The sequence below is a fragment of the Heterostelium album genome (assembly GCF_000004825.1).
Source record: "Heterostelium album PN500 unplaced genomic scaffold PPL_scaffold12, whole genome shotgun sequence".
NCBI lineage: Eukaryota > Evosea > Eumycetozoa > Acytosteliales > Acytosteliaceae > Heterostelium > Heterostelium album.
The window spans coordinates 499,454-515,464 of record NW_008805074.1 but is presented as its reverse complement, the minus strand read 5'-3'; the positions used below and the strand labels follow the sequence as shown (position 1 = coordinate 515,464).

The 16,011-nt window shown below is 34.4% G+C and overlaps 7 protein-coding genes across 7 annotated transcripts; 5 read left to right on the top strand and 2 right to left on the bottom strand.

The window, feature by feature from the left end:
- Positions 1-296: 296 nt before the first annotated feature.
- PPL_10169 (myb domain-containing protein) lies at positions 297-2,204 on the top strand (the record flags this gene model as incomplete). The annotated part of the gene is made up of 1 exon (XM_020580951.1): positions 297-2,204. One exon carries the CDS (start codon positions 297-299, stop codon positions 2,202-2,204), a length of 1,908 nt encoding a protein of 635 aa, XP_020428536.1.
- Positions 2,205-2,445: 241 nt separating this feature from the next.
- PPL_10168 (putative transmembrane protein) lies at positions 2,446-5,557 on the top strand (the record flags this gene model as incomplete). Its single annotated transcript, XM_020580950.1, has 6 exons — positions 2,446-2,482; positions 3,219-3,817; positions 3,888-4,850; positions 5,150-5,174; positions 5,197-5,424; positions 5,547-5,557. 6 exons carry the CDS (start codon positions 2,446-2,448, stop codon positions 5,555-5,557), a joined length of 1,863 nt encoding a protein of 620 aa, XP_020428535.1.
- A 281-nt stretch (positions 5,558-5,838) lies between these two features.
- dmtA (des-methyl-DIF-1 methyltransferase) lies at positions 5,839-6,939 on the top strand (the record flags this gene model as incomplete). The annotated part of the gene is made up of 2 exons (XM_020580949.1): positions 5,839-6,407; positions 6,468-6,939. The coding sequence occupies 2 exons, from the start codon at positions 5,839-5,841 to the stop codon at positions 6,937-6,939; spliced, it is 1,041 nt and encodes a 346-aa protein (XP_020428534.1).
- Positions 6,940-7,169: 230 nt separating this feature from the next.
- Positions 7,170-11,014, bottom strand: lvsF (PH and BEACH domain-containing protein; the record flags this gene model as incomplete). Its single annotated transcript, XM_020580948.1, has 6 exons — positions 7,170-7,836; positions 7,913-8,107; positions 8,182-9,456; positions 9,548-10,312; positions 10,412-10,564; positions 11,004-11,014. The coding sequence occupies 6 exons, from the start codon at positions 11,012-11,014 to the stop codon at positions 7,170-7,172; spliced, it is 3,066 nt and encodes a 1,021-aa protein (XP_020428533.1).
- A 135-nt stretch (positions 11,015-11,149) lies between these two features.
- Positions 11,150-12,900, top strand: mybY (myb domain-containing protein; the record flags this gene model as incomplete). Its single annotated transcript, XM_020580947.1, has 3 exons — positions 11,150-11,170; positions 11,243-11,301; positions 11,406-12,900. The coding sequence occupies 3 exons, from the start codon at positions 11,150-11,152 to the stop codon at positions 12,898-12,900; spliced, it is 1,575 nt and encodes a 524-aa protein (XP_020428532.1).
- Positions 12,901-13,036: 136 nt separating this feature from the next.
- Positions 13,037-14,131, bottom strand: PPL_10164 (uncharacterized protein; the record flags this gene model as incomplete). Its single annotated transcript, XM_020580946.1, has 5 exons — positions 13,037-13,092; positions 13,118-13,290; positions 13,396-13,491; positions 13,567-13,727; positions 13,835-14,131. The coding sequence occupies 5 exons, from the start codon at positions 14,129-14,131 to the stop codon at positions 13,037-13,039; spliced, it is 783 nt and encodes a 260-aa protein (XP_020428531.1).
- Positions 14,132-14,965: 834 nt separating this feature from the next.
- PPL_10163 (uncharacterized protein) lies at positions 14,966-15,641 on the top strand (the record flags this gene model as incomplete). The annotated part of the gene is made up of 2 exons (XM_020580945.1): positions 14,966-15,061; positions 15,135-15,641. The coding sequence occupies 2 exons, from the start codon at positions 14,966-14,968 to the stop codon at positions 15,639-15,641; spliced, it is 603 nt and encodes a 200-aa protein (XP_020428530.1).
- Positions 15,642-16,011: the final 370 nt, after the last annotated feature.

The following is a 16,011-nucleotide window of genomic DNA, read 5'->3' as shown; positions in this document are numbered from 1 at the left end:
CATCCTCACTTTATAATTCATTCACAAAGGTTTTAAAACAAACACCATTCTATTCAATTATAATTCTACTCTACTACTATTTTTCTGATCAATAATCAATCCAATTAACAATAACAGTTTAATATTAATATTCACAAATTAATTATTATCATTAGCCAATAAATCATTATATTGATTTAGTTTGTTTATAAAAATCCGTACTTCTCCTATTTGTTTGTAGAGTTTTAGACCCCCACAAAAGAAAGTTTAGTTTTATAATCATGATGGTAGCGGACCGAATGAAAATTGAATATATGATGAGTGGAGCCGATTCTATACCAAACATTTCTTCTGCAAACAATACACCTACGTTATCACACCAACAATATAAGTTATATCAACAACAGCAACATCAACAACATCAACAACTTTATCAACAACATCATCATCACCATTACCAACAACAAATGACTGGTGGTGGACTCAAACGTGTACATCACTCGGTCGAGGAAGACGACGAGAATGGAGTGTTGATCCTTTCAAAGATTGCCACACCAACTACCTCTTCACCAACAACAAATTCCTCTTCTATTAACGACCTTCATAATAATTACAATAACAATAACAACAACTATAATAGAGGTCATTTAAATACAATCAAAATTCCAACTTTGAATATTTTAAATACTACTACAACAACAACAAATACAAATTCAGCACCATCTTCATCACCTACAACTCCTCATAACTATCATCTTCACCAGATTCAACAACATAGTCTTCAACCTCAACAACATCCAATTAAAAATATTATATCCTATAAGAATTATGATCATAAACAACTGTTAAATAACAACAATAATAACTATAGTTATAATCCATTTAATGAATCACCAAGTTTATTACTTCGTCCAAGTACAAAGAGTGATGATGAGATTCCAATTTTCAGTGGTCATTCAATTGGACTTTCTTCACCCAGTAAATTACAACTTTCGCCAGCTGGCTCACCCAAACAAGATTCACTGAGAACCACACCCTCTGGTTCCTCTGTGAATAGCTCACCATTCTTGTCGCCACGCGGCGACCTCAACGGAATGGATAGCTACGGCGACGACCCCAACTCATTCCCAAGCTCGCCAGGCTCACCAAACTCTGATTCCGAAGACCAATCGAACTCGCCAACCTTTGGTCCACGCTCACTCGCCTGCACCAAACACAGCAAGTGGAAGAAGCGTTGTCCAGACACCTGTGTTGGCCGTGTATCGCCAGTCGAGTTCCCAACCACCACTCGCAAACTCTGGTCTCAGGAGGAGTGCTGTCAACTCTTGGAGATGGTTTTCCAGAAGGATCCACAGTCGGTCACCTCCAAGGAGAGTGAACAGCGCTGGCGTGCTATTGCCAACGCACTGGGGAGAACAGTCACCTCGACCCGTAAGAAATACATGCGTTTGATGAACAAGTGGTCGCCACGTCCAATGACATCGTCGGTGCATCCCATCTCCAAATTGATCGAATCCAACGAGAAGAAACGTAAGGGTGGATTCGAACAGTCCTCATCGTTCCCATCGCCACTCAAAGAGCAAAAGATCATCCATCCAACACCAGTAATGATTGGACATCCAAACTCATCTCCACCTCATGAAAATCAACAACAACAACAACAACATCAACAACCAATCCCAATACATTATCAATCAACACCATATAATCATCAACGTAATAACAACAACAACAATAATAACAATAACAATAATAATCAATATTTAGCATCGATTGATCTTAGCCAATTATCACATCTTCAATCAACCCCACATCAACATATACAACAACATCAACTACAAAATCAACATATTCATCAACAAATTCACCAACAACATCAACAACAACAACATCAACAAATTCAACAACAACAATCAAATAATAATAATAATAAAACCAGTCAATATTACTTTACACCACAACAACAACATAAAATGAACACAGTATTCCAAAGTGACCCAGCCAATAGTTCTTTCCGTGCGATTGGACAAGATGTAAATTCAAACAACAAAACTACCACCACAACAACCACAATCAATCTCACACCAGTTTCACAAATCCAACCCAAATTTAAAAAGCCGATAGGTCGTCCACCCGAAGCATGTGAGCAACATCGTAGTGAACACCAAAAATGTCCAAAGGGATGTCCTTTCCGTCCGAATTTAGCAATTCAGTCAAACCATTAAACATCCCCATAATGACAACAACAAACAACAAATATAACTCAACCCAACAATTTACAAACAAACAAAACAAAGTATAACAAAAAAACAATATAATATTTATTAAAAAAATCAATCTTTATATAAAAAAAAAACAAAAAAAAACAAACCAAAACAAACAAACTCAAAATCAAATCAAAATCATTTCAAATACTTTGGTCCAAAATTCATTCATTCAAGACTAGGCTCAAAATATAATCGAAAAATGGGTCCTACCTTACCTACTACTCATCCATCCTTTTGTTTTATTACTAGACCAATCTACGACTGATATTGCATTCAAAAAACAAATCCATTCCATTCCCCCCAAAATACTCTAATTAATGTTTTCATGTCTATCCTACTGACTGATATGATTGTCTTTAATTTTTAAAAAAAAATTATGTAAATTACAATAAATCTTAGAAAATTGTGTAAAGCTTGGTAAATTTTATAAAGTTATATTGGAAGTTCTAATATTAACTTTATAAATATTATAAAAAATTACCAACATTACAAAAAAATCAAAATATATTTGTTTCAATTAATTAATTATTGAGTTAATTTTTTTTAAAAATCCAACACTTTGTAACGTCAAAGAAAACTAGTTTCTTATATTTTTTGCTGTTTGATTGCAAAGTTTTTTTTCATAATGACTTTATCAATAAAAACACAAAAATTTTCAAAGATCAAATTCACCGATTTCAATTCAAAATCACTGCTATTATTTAAGATCAGAGTCATTTCATTATTTAGCAAAATAAGAGAATATTAATTTAATAGTTTAAAGTTTTGGGAATACTATCAGAGTAAATAATTATATGTATATTCATTACAATATGATGTTGTTAAAGATATAAATAGACATAGTTTAGAATTGGTAAGTTCATCAATCAAAACAATTTAGTAATCTTATCAATCAATTAAATAATAATTAACTTCTTTTCTATTTAAACAACCTTTTAATAATAATGTTTATACAACAATATTTATTAATAGTAGTACTGTCACTAGTATGTGGTACAACTGTATTTGTTTCTGGAGCAGCTAGAAACTTCAGACCTAATCTCTATGGTAGTTACAATCTCTATTCCAATTGGCAAGAGGGATGGGTTCCAACTGAATCGGACACTGCACTGATTGCAGGACCTCATTCCAATGTTGAATCCGACAGCTGGGTCAACTCTATCCAAACACTCGACATAGGTTCGCCAAGTGCCATCAGCAACAATGTATCTCTTAGAATCTCTACCAACGCCCAGATCACTGCCAGTGTCGGTATCTTTATCAACAACAACGCTTCTTTCACTGTAAACGGTTCGACAATCTACGGTCCAATCACTGTCCAACCATACGGAAGATTGATCACTCAAAGCTGGGGAACATGGTATGTCTACAACAATTTCCAAACCATCAGAGTAAATGAACGTGCCAGCTCCAACATCGGTGAATTCAGCAAAATCCAAAAATTCATTAACCGTGGTGATTCCGTCTTTTCCGGTGTAAGACTCTACATCGATACCCTCCAAAACTATCAATCCAATATTGCCGGATATTTATCTTGGATTCTCTTTGACACTGCCACTCCATCTTTTGTTGTAAGTTAACTAATAATACTGGTCATATTTATAATTTGCTAATCAATTATCATTATTATTTTGTTTTTAGAATTTTAATTCTGAAGGTGGATCAATTGATTTCCTAAGTTCAACAAGTGCTATGAATTACACAATGTTTTCATTGACTGAAGTTGGATCATTCAACAGTAGTTTTAACTTTGCTTCTGGAAGTGTCAGTTTGGTTACTGGTTCCACTTTGGATCTCGATTATTCAAATGTCAGTCTGATCAACTCAGCCATCAACAACGTCAACTCAACTTACTATTTGCTCGGTTCCAATCTTGTTAGCAATGGTGGAAGTTTCTACTTGAGCAACTCAAAGATCGTTGGTTTCTCTGGATCCAAACTAACATTCACCAACACTGATCTGCAAATCACCAATTCCAACGTTTCCTTGGTTCAAAGTAAACTCTCCAACAATAACAACCTTGTTGTTAACCAAGTCAATCTCACTCTCGACAATTCCTCCATCCAAATGCCAGGTTTCACATTGACCACCAACTCTGGATCGAACATCGGTGTGTTCGGTGCCTCGGTCATCAACGGTTCACTCAACACCGCCAACACCATCTCATTCAGAGTTAGCAGCCCAACTTCCTACAGCCATTTAAATATCACCCAACTCGCAACTCTAAGTGGATCAATCGATATTGATGTCCAACCAAATGTCTACAACGGTGCAATCCCATTGATTTCATTCGGCCAAACACCAGCCATCTCCAGTTCCCTTCGTGTAAACATTCGTTCAAGCAATAGCACCGACTTCAACACTGCTTTGCAAACCTGTGCATCCTACATGTTCACCGCCAACCAACTTTTGGTCAACTTCACCAATTGTGCACCATCTTCGACCACCACTTCCTCTGCTACCACAACCACTTCCACTGGCCCAATTACCATAACCACTACCACAACATCATGTGGATGTCCAACCACCAGTGGTTCATCGATATCTGGTTCTGGATCTACTTCATCCTCTCCATGCACCACAACTACCACTGGTCCATCTACTGTAACAACCACCACTTCATCTGGAAACAATATTAATTTACAAATTATTTTATAAACAAATAAATAATTAATCAAACGATATACCAAATGCTTTTTAATAAAGATATATATTCATATCATCACATACACTTACTTTCAATTATTTTCATTGTTATCGAATTCGTTGTTGATCTAATAAACAAAAGAAAAATAAGCATTGTATCATCTTTTTCTATTTAGAAAAAGTTAGATAATTAGTTTTACATTTCCAGATTCTTAAATTTAAAAAAAAAGAAATAAATAACCTTAATTATTAAAAAGCATTTGGTATATAATTTGATTATTTGTTTATAAAATTTCTTTTTGAGTGAATAAAAGATCACTCACCACCGTTTTTATTTTCTACAATACACAAGAATGGGATCTCATAGGTGGTTCAATCAGTCTACCAGCACCATTTAATCTTGACCTGAGTAGATTGGTCAATAACCCACCTACACCTGCAGGTGTCTCTCATCCACTTTCGACCGCACCAGAAACCAATCCCACATCAGACTCTCAACTATTGAAATTTGTTCAGATTCCAAACTCTAACAGTTACCAGATTAGATTCCTGAAGTTCAGATACTCTTTGCATCTCTATCACCTACGTTGAGGCATATTATCCATCGCTTGTAACTTGTGATATTACAAATCCTTGACAACAATTTAATAATAGTGAGTACTTAAGTTAAATTCTAATAAAGAAAATATTATTTTAATGGATAAGCATCAGATCTCCTAAATAGATAAAAACATTTAAAAATCTATTATTTAGTTGTTTGAAGTATAAACTAGCACTCAAAGAAATTAACAATAAAAATAAAATGAACTAAACTGTGAATAAATTTCTAAAAGGGGTTGGGTTCTTTTGAAAAAGGAAAAAAGTTAAGTTTAAACAACCCCCAATTATTAAATTTAAATCATTTAATAAATAAAATAGTTATTACAATAATAATAATAAATAAACAATGAGCAGCCCAAGTTTTGAAATTGTCAGACAGTTTTATACCATTATGAACGGTCACCAAAAAAGTAAGGCTGTGGAGGTTTGCACAAAGTTGCGTATCGCTGAACACATTGCTCCGGAATCATCGAAATCCGTTGGTGAGTTATCAAAAGAGTTACAGGTTCATGAAGACACTCTCTACAGATTCATGAGAGCACTCACATCAATAGGTTTCTTCCACGAAGAGGAGATTACTGATACCAATAAGACGCATGGTATCTTCAAACATACTCAATTGTCACTCTGTCTCAGAGATCAAGGTGTTAGAGATATTATACAAATGAGAGTATCACCTTTTCAAGTACTTTCATGGGATGGACTACTCAATTCAGTAAAGACTGGAATATCCAACCATCAAGAGACACTAAACTATCCAAACTTTTGGGAATATTTAAAAGATCACAAAGAAGAGGAAGTAATTTTCAACAGATCAATGACTGGTTTGACAAACCAGTATATTCCCATCTTACTATCGTTCAGCGATTACTCTAAATTTGAAAAAGTTGTTGATTTGGGTGGAGGTCAAGGATTGTAAGTGTAAAAAATATTTTGATTCAAACAATTTTTAATTATTAAAATTTTTTTATCAAGGTTTTTAAAGATTATTTTGACAAACTACCAAAATATTAAGGAAGGAATCAACTTTGACATGAAGATTGTTATTGAAAACAATCATCATGGTGAAGACTTGGATAAGAGATATTCAGACCAATCAGGTGATTTCTTTGTCTCTGTTCCGGAATCAGATTGTTATGTTTTAAAGAATATCATTCACGACTGGAACGATGAATCTGCAATCAGTATTTTTAAGACAATCAACAAATCCATTAGACCAGGTGGAAAGATCTATGTCTATGATTTAATCAACGACTTGAATCTCAAGAATGAGAAGTATCCAACTGGTTGGAACGATTTGAATATGCTGATGGTTTGCAATGGAAAGGAGAGAACTCTTCAAGATTTGGAGTATCTCGCCAAAGAATCAGGATTCAAGATCGATGAGATCAGACGTCACAGTACCATTCCAAATGCTTTAGGTTTAACAATCTTTTCTAAAATCTAAATTAAACTAACACAAAGTAATTTCGTTTTAAACATTAATATTTTTTATGAAAGGAATAGTAGAGAAGTGTTTTTGTTATTATTTTATTTAGATCCTAATTCTTTTTGACTCTTATAGTGATGTTTCATTTAGATTAGGAGATAATATTGATATAAATATATGTAATGTTAATATTATTAAAAAAAAATAATGGTTAGATTATTTTTTGTGATTATTGGGAGGGGGAGGATTTAGTTTGTTTCCCACAAATGAATGGTTCCACTACCTGCACCTGTTAAGAGTGTAACCTTGCCATTTGAATTGAAAGAAACATTTATCGATTGGACAGAATCACTGTTGACAGAAGAAAGATCCTTGATTTCATTGCCACTGGACAACGACCACAGACGCAGTCCATTCTCACAACCAACCACCATTGAGATACCATCCGTATCGAAACAGTTGATTTGGTCATCGATTGAACCATTGAAGATCTCGGAACCTTCGATACCGATCATCTTTATGCTGCCGTCGGTCGACGATGCAATGATTCGCAGTCCGTCGGGCGTAAACTTGACGCACGAGATTGCATCAGAGTAGATTCGCTGTTTCGAGATGAGAGACAACGATCTGAGATCATAGGTGAAAAGGGTGCCGTCTTCCGATCCGGCTATACACATCAGACCGTTGGGACTGATATCGACCGATCTAATTTCAGATTCCGACTCGATGAAATCGGCAATTGGGATGTTACCAATGTTGATTCCCACGGAGGAAGGCATCACCTTCCAAACCTTGATCGTCGAATCCCAACTACCTGAAACCAGCACATCATTGTTTAATTTCAAACAAGAAATAGCATCGTCATGTGCACACAATGTCTCTTGAATACTTCCATTATCAACTGAATAAATATATCTATATAGAAAAAGAATAAATAATATTAGAAATCTTTATGTTTACTAAACTTTCCAACCAATTGATTTATACATACATATTATTGTCCCATGATCCTATAACAATATGTTTTTCATCACCTGAAAGTTGACATGAAGATAATGCAAGTTCACATAGATTTAATGATCTTACTTGTTTCTTTTCTTTTGATGAATAAATTTTTAATGAAGCATCTTGTGAAACTGAATAAATAATATCGGAATTTTCTGATAAATACAATGATGTTACTTTGCTATAAATATAAAGAGATGGAGTTAATATCATTTTAAAGGATGATGATAGTATTGTATAGTGTTCCAAACATACTCTTTGTGATTTTTGAATGAATTTTTAAGTTGTAAATTTGCAATTGATCCCCAACTTCTTAAAGTAGTTGATGAATTGGATTGTGATTTGTTCATGTTGCTGCTGTTATTATTGCTATTGTTAAATGAGAGTCCACTCATTGATCTTTGTAATGCTGGTATATTATTATCGCTATTGTAATTACTGTTGTTACTGGATGTCGAGAAATTACTGTTACTGCTCATTGCTAAACTGTTGGCGGTGCTGCCGCTGCTGTTGAATCCACCGCTGTCGTCTACATTGAAAGAGAGATTCGCTTGGTCGATGATAGCGTTGGTGCTAGAAGCAGATAGATTGTGGTTTCGCAGAGCGAGCGGGAGTCGCTGTGGATGCGGTGTTTTGAAGAGTTGGCGAGGTGTCTGTCCAAACTCGTTGATCTGCGCTTCCAGACCTTGTCGCTCGAATGGATCGGTTATCGATTCGATATCGACACTGCCCTCGTACGTCAGATGATAGAATACATTGTTGGCTTTGACCGATTCGTCGCCGAGCTGTTTGAATCCGAAAATCAAATCGATCCAATTGTGTAGATTCTGTGAGACGTACTCGGATTCGAGTGCCTCTCGCATTGTGATGATGAATTGCTCGGGACTGCTTGCCCACGGCGGCAAGATGATGTCGCCCAACACCTTTCCGTCCTGGCGAACTCCGAGCTCGAGAGACTCGCGATTTAGCAGGAACTCGCCGCGGTCGCCAGGCTCGTAGAACTCTGGTATCAGCTCCTTGACGTCGCTCGTGCTGTTGTAGACGCTGTTCCAAGTCTCCTCGAGTGAATGGAACATACGGTTCGGCGAATCGAATCGTCCGTTCTGAAGTCGCAGCATATACTCTGGCGCCTGACGCACCAGGTAGTAGAGAACGTACGCTGGCGCCGAATAATGAGTTCCATAGAGGAACTTGGGTTGTGGGTCTGGAATCTGGTGGTATCGCTCCTGGAACATCGAGAGTCTTGTCGGATTCAACGCGCCAATCGGCTTGGAGAGATCACGATAGATGGCCGTGTTGGCGAGGTCCAGCGTCTGACTGGTATAATCGCTAATCACCCATGGAAACACTGGATACTGCGTCAAATCATTATAGGTTCTACCGGCCAAATTATTCAGATACAAAAGATACTCATAGTTTGATAGTATTCCATTTTGCCAACGCAACAAATAGTTCTTCTGCTCATTGTTATGCGGTATATTCTTACATTCACTATTCAAAAGATTATAAACTTGATTTCTAGATTGCATACTGGAATGGAATGAAAGTGAAAAAGGATTGACTGTTAACAAATGTTGTGTTGTTGCAACAACTGGATAGTGCTAATTCCACTACTACTTACTTTTTAAATGTAAAGAATAGCGATGATTCATCGTCAAAGAATATTTCCAAACCGATTTCGCGGAGTGAGTGTCTACGTTTGAGTATCTTGATGATTGAATCGAGGTTGAAGTGGTTGATTCGTTGAGCTTCGATGTTGTTCATCGGTTGGAAGTAGATTCGTGAGTTTGTGACGAGGAATCTTCCGGGATTCTCGACGAGTGGCGATATCTTGCAACATTTCATTTCGAGCATGTTCCGCTCGTTCATGTCGACGAGGAGCGAGTAATCGAGTTGCAGCCGATTCTCACGCTCCTCTATCAGCGACTTGATGAGACGGTCGTGATCCTGTCGGTCCTGTTTCGAGTAGGTGAGCAAGTCACGCATGTTCATCAGTATCGCATCGAGGTTGACGTAGTTCAGTGAGAATCTAAAGTTGGCGCGTGTCACCTTGATAAACTTGTACGGTGCATTGACGTTGTTCTCCTTCATCTCGACTACCTGATTCGTTTGTATAAAGAATATCTCTGTGCGTGCAAGTGACGCCAGTGTATTGGTTGGCAGATTGATAGAGCGTGTTGAACGCTGTTGTTGTTGTTGTTGCTGTGAGAATCCACCACTACCACCTAATCCACCGATAACACTTGGAGCACCAACATTCAATTGGTATATCAACTGATCGATATTCGTCACCTCCTTGAATGGAAATTTCAATATAGGTTGTTTCACATCATCGGGTTCAAAGAATATCGAATTTGAACAAACTAGAATTCTACCTTTTACTTTTCTTTATAATCACATTGTTTTGTTTAGTTAGTATCATGATTCCATTCATTCTCCATTCATTGAATCTCCGTCCGTCATCTGTCTGTTTTAAAACACATACTTTTGAAATGACTCTTCATCTGTTTCGGCAGGTGGATAATAGGATGCACTGTAATCATCGAAATAGTATTCACCTTCATCCATAAGGATCAAGTTGAATCTAAACTTTGGTTTATTAACAGTAAACATCTTTAAATCTTTAAGTTTACTACTACTGTTTTAATAATAAATAATAAAGATAATAATAAGTTTACTATTTCAAAAATATATGTATATAATTATTACTACTATTCTTATTATTGTTATTATGATTGTTTGGTATGTTATAAGTAATTAAAGTAAAACAAAGTCAATTAAAGTTTAAGTTTGTTCAAAAAAAACAACATAAATGATATCACCCAAAAAAGTGTTGTTTTTTTTTTTTTTTTATAAAAAACCACCAATTATTTTAAAATCAATTTTCTTTTACTTGACAGAAATCGTTCGATTCATCCACACAGTGTTATTAAAGTAGATTTTAATATTGAAAAAAAAAAAAAAAACTAAAAAAACTAAAAAATATCACCAGAAATTTGTGACTGGTTATTAAAAAACAGTTATTACCTGTCAAACACCATCGTCTAACCAGAATAACTATTTTTTATCTGTTTCACATATTTATCATATTTTTTTGCAAAACACTCACTTTCCTTTTCAACAATTGTTGTTAACTTTTCAATTTCAAAATTTTGTTATGCTTATTAATTAATTCGACAAGAACACACACGAATTAATTAACTAATATAATATAATACTTAAAATGGATTATACAGCAGAGCTTGTAAGTATCTATACATATCATATTATTGTCATAATCATCATATTAATATTATTTGTTATTATTACAATTCAGTCTAGAATAAATAAGGATGAAGAGTTTGAATATTTCAATTTGAGTAGAGTCGGTAAAAAGTAGGATTAACCATACGATAATGATGATATTGATAATGATGATGATTATTATATAGGTGAGAAAAAACAATACTAATGAAATAGTTGAACTATAAATAAACTAGTTTGGGTCCTTTTAAAGCATGGTCAATGGATGAACATACTCTGTTTCATAGTGTACTGGCGAATATGAGTGATCCCAACGATATAGATACGGTTGCCAGTGCAGTGCCAAGTAGAACGAAAGAGCAGGTAGAGGTACATCTTCGAGTCTATAAGAACTATTGTAATAAGCAAACGAGTACAACACTTCAATCGAATCCATTCATGTCGAATCTGACGACCAATCTCTTCAAGGGCGTGCTGGATTCGTTGTCTGGCGATCCTTTGACGTCAACGTCGCCAACAACACTTGGTGCATCTTCACCACTGCCGTCACCCTCACTCTCGTCTTCACCTCCACTTACACCGACAATACCTTCATCACCTTCAAAACAACAAGCATCAACAGGAACAGGAACAACAGGAACAACACCAACAGGAACACCAACAAGTAGTGGAAAGATAAGTTTACATTTGGCATCACATGCAATTCCTACTTCTTTACAACCAAAGATGGCACCTGCTGCTTCTGCGGCGGCGACAACAACTCCACCGGCGGCGGCGACGCCAGTCAGTAGTGCGGTAGATGATTCATCTGGTGGCGCACCAAAGTCAAAGAAAGATTTGAAGATATTGAGTGAACCATGGTCGTTGGACGATCAGAAACGACTGGATGACGCACTCACCAAATATCCATCCACGAGATACAGCAGTGTTTCAAGATGGCAAGCGATATCGAAAGAACTTGGAATATCACCTAAAACAGTTGCATTGCGATACAATCAGATGTTAGAGAGTTTGATACCAAAGAAACCAAATGTTGCAGTTAACAATAACAATAATAACAATATAGATGTTGGAGATGTAGATGACGGCACCGGAAGCGGAGCAAAAGGAAAGAGAAAGTCTACGGCCACTGCCAAGACCGCTGCTAAACAAGCGGCAACAAAGAAAGGAAAGAAAGATACACCCGAGAAATCAGGTGGATTACCACCATTTCCTATTACACCGCCATCCACAGCAGCATCATCAGCATCCTATAATAAATCAAATTCTAATCAACAACAATATCAACAACAACAGCAACAGCAACAACAAAAGAGAGAACCAACTATACATAATTTAAATTTCGATCCAAGCAAAGCAGATCAACTTATACAGAGAAATACATCGCTGATCGATCAGATTCGATCGGATATCATATATACAGGATCGACAAAGATTGATTTACTCGAGCAATACAAAAACAATATATCAGAGGCGTTGAAGAGTACGATGATCTGGGCACCAGAGAGCAACGAGATGCCACCACTACCAGTCAAAGTCAATGACATGATCATCACAATGATGGGTAGTATGCCATCGAAATCGACACTCAAACATTGGAGTCCACTGCCGAAAACCGCTGAAGAATGGAATCTTACAATCCCCGAAGATCAATCCCAACAACAGCAACAACAACAACAGCCAAATACTTTAAAAAAAAAGAAAAAAAAAGAAAATATAATCAAAAAGTAACAACAATAATGATAAATAATACTAAAATTAAATAAACTTTTAGTTGTAATATATAATATATAATCAAGTATTGTTGAACATATTTGTTTTGTTTGTTTTGTTTTGTTTTGTTATATATTTTACTCTTTTTTTTAATTTACTTTCCATTTAATAAAAAACAACCGATCGATTTAATAACGCTAACCATGTAAGCTATAATATATAATGAAACAAATACATATTCCAATTAGACCACCGAGAACCATCATATTTCTACTCTTCATTCTCTTAATCTTTGTTGTAACACCATCGATTGCACCAAATATACCTGTCATATTATTAATCTTATGACTCGCTCCTCTTAATATTTTTCTTTGATTTTCCAATGCTTCATGTGCTTGTCTTGCTTGTCTATATATGTATCCAACAACAAAATATATATATAACATTATTATTAGTTAATAATTCATCATCTTTTTTTTTGGTTTAATTATCATAATATATATATATATATACCCTAAAATTGAATCGGCAACATAATTTGAATTATGTAATGATTGTTGTTCTCTTAATAAATTATTCATTGGTATCTCTGTATCTTTATTTTTATATCTAATATTATTATTAAAGATGTTAGTATAAAACACAACTAGTCAGTAGTTAGTTATAAAGAATGGGTATACATACGTTGAACCAGACAAGAGTTCACTATGTTCCAATGAATAGGTGATATTTTTCTTATATTTCTTATAGTCCTTCAAAAAATCCTCTAATTTATCTCTGTGATGCTGTATCATTGATATACTGATATTTTGTTCTTTTGCAAGTAATTCATTGCAACGTGTTAACTATTGTTGTTTAGTTTATATTGTTTAGTTTATTGTTTGAAAAAATTTTAATAGTTTAGTTTGATTGTTTATTTAGGTTGTTTGTTTTTTGTTTGTTTGATATTTACATTTTTGAATATTGAATCTAATTCAGATGTTAATACATCAAATTCTATATAGCTATCATCAATGTACTCAGAGGCGGTATCACGTTGTACTTTGTCGTTGAGCGATGAGAGTGCACTCAGCTTGGTGTCGACGTCGACTTCATATTTTCTTATCTCCTTTCGAATGCTATCGACTGACACTGTCGTAGGTACACCACCACTACTACTACTACCGCCTCCACCGATACTACTCAATCCATTACCACTCATCGATCGATTCATCGTTGGAGAACTATCCCAAGTTGGTCTAGAACTCATTATTATTATTTATTTTTATTTTTTTAACTTTTTACTACTACAACAATAGCTGTTATCTATCTATCTATCTTCTTCTAACTTATAATTTTATTATTTATTTTATAAATATATTATAATAACAAACAAAACAAACTAATTAATCTGGTCAGAGAACAAAGTCAAACAAAATAAGTGAAAATTTAAAATTTAATATAATTATTGTTTTTTTTTTTTTTTTTTTTTTTTTTGAAAACATTAAAATTAATTTTTTTATTTATTTTTTTGTTTATATCTATTTCTGTTTCGATTACAGATAGATTCTATATTTGATTATCAAATCATATGGTGTCTCTTTCATTATTGTAAATTTTAAAATTGTTTAATAAGAATCTTAGAGACTATATATTTTTATCATCTTTGTATTACACAATAGGAAAAATGTATGTAATTTTGTTTGATCAATCAATCAATACATAAATAAACTATCAAATATTATTAGGTTTATTTTTCTTAAAAAGATTTAGGATCTGATCATAAAATAACAGTTTAGTTAAATAGAATTTTTTTATGCAGAATCAAACTAATTGCTTTTTTATTCAAAGTTTTACTTTCAATGTATGATGTTATGTTATCAGATACTTGAATAAACCCCAACAATAAATTTAAAAATAATCAAACATCATCATTGAATGATTTTGGGGTGCAATGAATCAGATATGCAATTGATTTCATATGAAAATAGGTATAGTGGTAACTTTTTGGTTCAAACATAATTATAATATTGAAATTAATTATAATCACATATATATCACTTATCACATTTATTATCATTAATTTTGATAGTAATAGATAAAAATGTCTAAAAAACTATTTTTTTCTTTATTTTTGTTAGTATTTATTTCAGTTTGCTTTGCTGAAGAACAAGCAGCTTCACCACAATATGGTCCTAGTGTAATTATTTTTAAAGTGAAGGTTAAAATAAATAAAATAATTAATAAATAATTGTTGTTTATTTTTTTTTTAGGATAAAAATGACCAAGAGTTGGCAAATATTCTAAAGATTTTACTAAATCTTCAGAATATAGCTGCACAAAGCCAACAAGGAGAAAGAGAAAAAGTTGATAAACTCCTTGGTGTGTTCGGTGGAGGAGGTTTATTAAGTGGTTTGTTGGGTGGATTCCTAGGTGGAGGTTACGGTGGAAACTATTACTCTGATTACATCGGTGGTCCATGGAATTATTTCAGTGCTGGAAATGGTTTGCCATACAACTCATATGCACCAACTGGATATCCAGGAAACTTCCCATTCCTTCCAAATACTATCCCACCAGGATGGGGATATGGATATTACGGTGGTATTCCAGGATATTCCGGAGGTGGAGTATTCCCTGGCAGACCAACCGGTAATAACAATCCGCAAACATCCAGCGCTGGAGTAAGCTCTGGCCAACTAGACCCCAATAGCGGTACTGGTGTACCAGGATACACTGGTGGTGGAATCTACCTTGGAAAACAAACAACTGGCCAATAATCAAATCCAATTGGTTCATATATAGCTACCAATCTAATTTGAGGTGCTTTTTACATTTTATTTAATATTCAATATTAAATAAAATAATTGAAAGAAATAAAAATATTATTGATATCAATTTTATTATCCAGACATGTCCATATAATCCAAATTTATCAATTAATTATCAAAAATCATTCCCAAATACTTTAATGAGTCACATCAATAGTGGCTATTACCACTAAAATCTAACCCATTGTAACTGATGAAAAAACATATGCAATGAATTCAACCCTAAACTTATATGCACACTTGAACCACCAAATATTTATTACTATATGTATGAAATTAAATTAATTTATTGCTACTAAAAAGATGGATGATGATAATG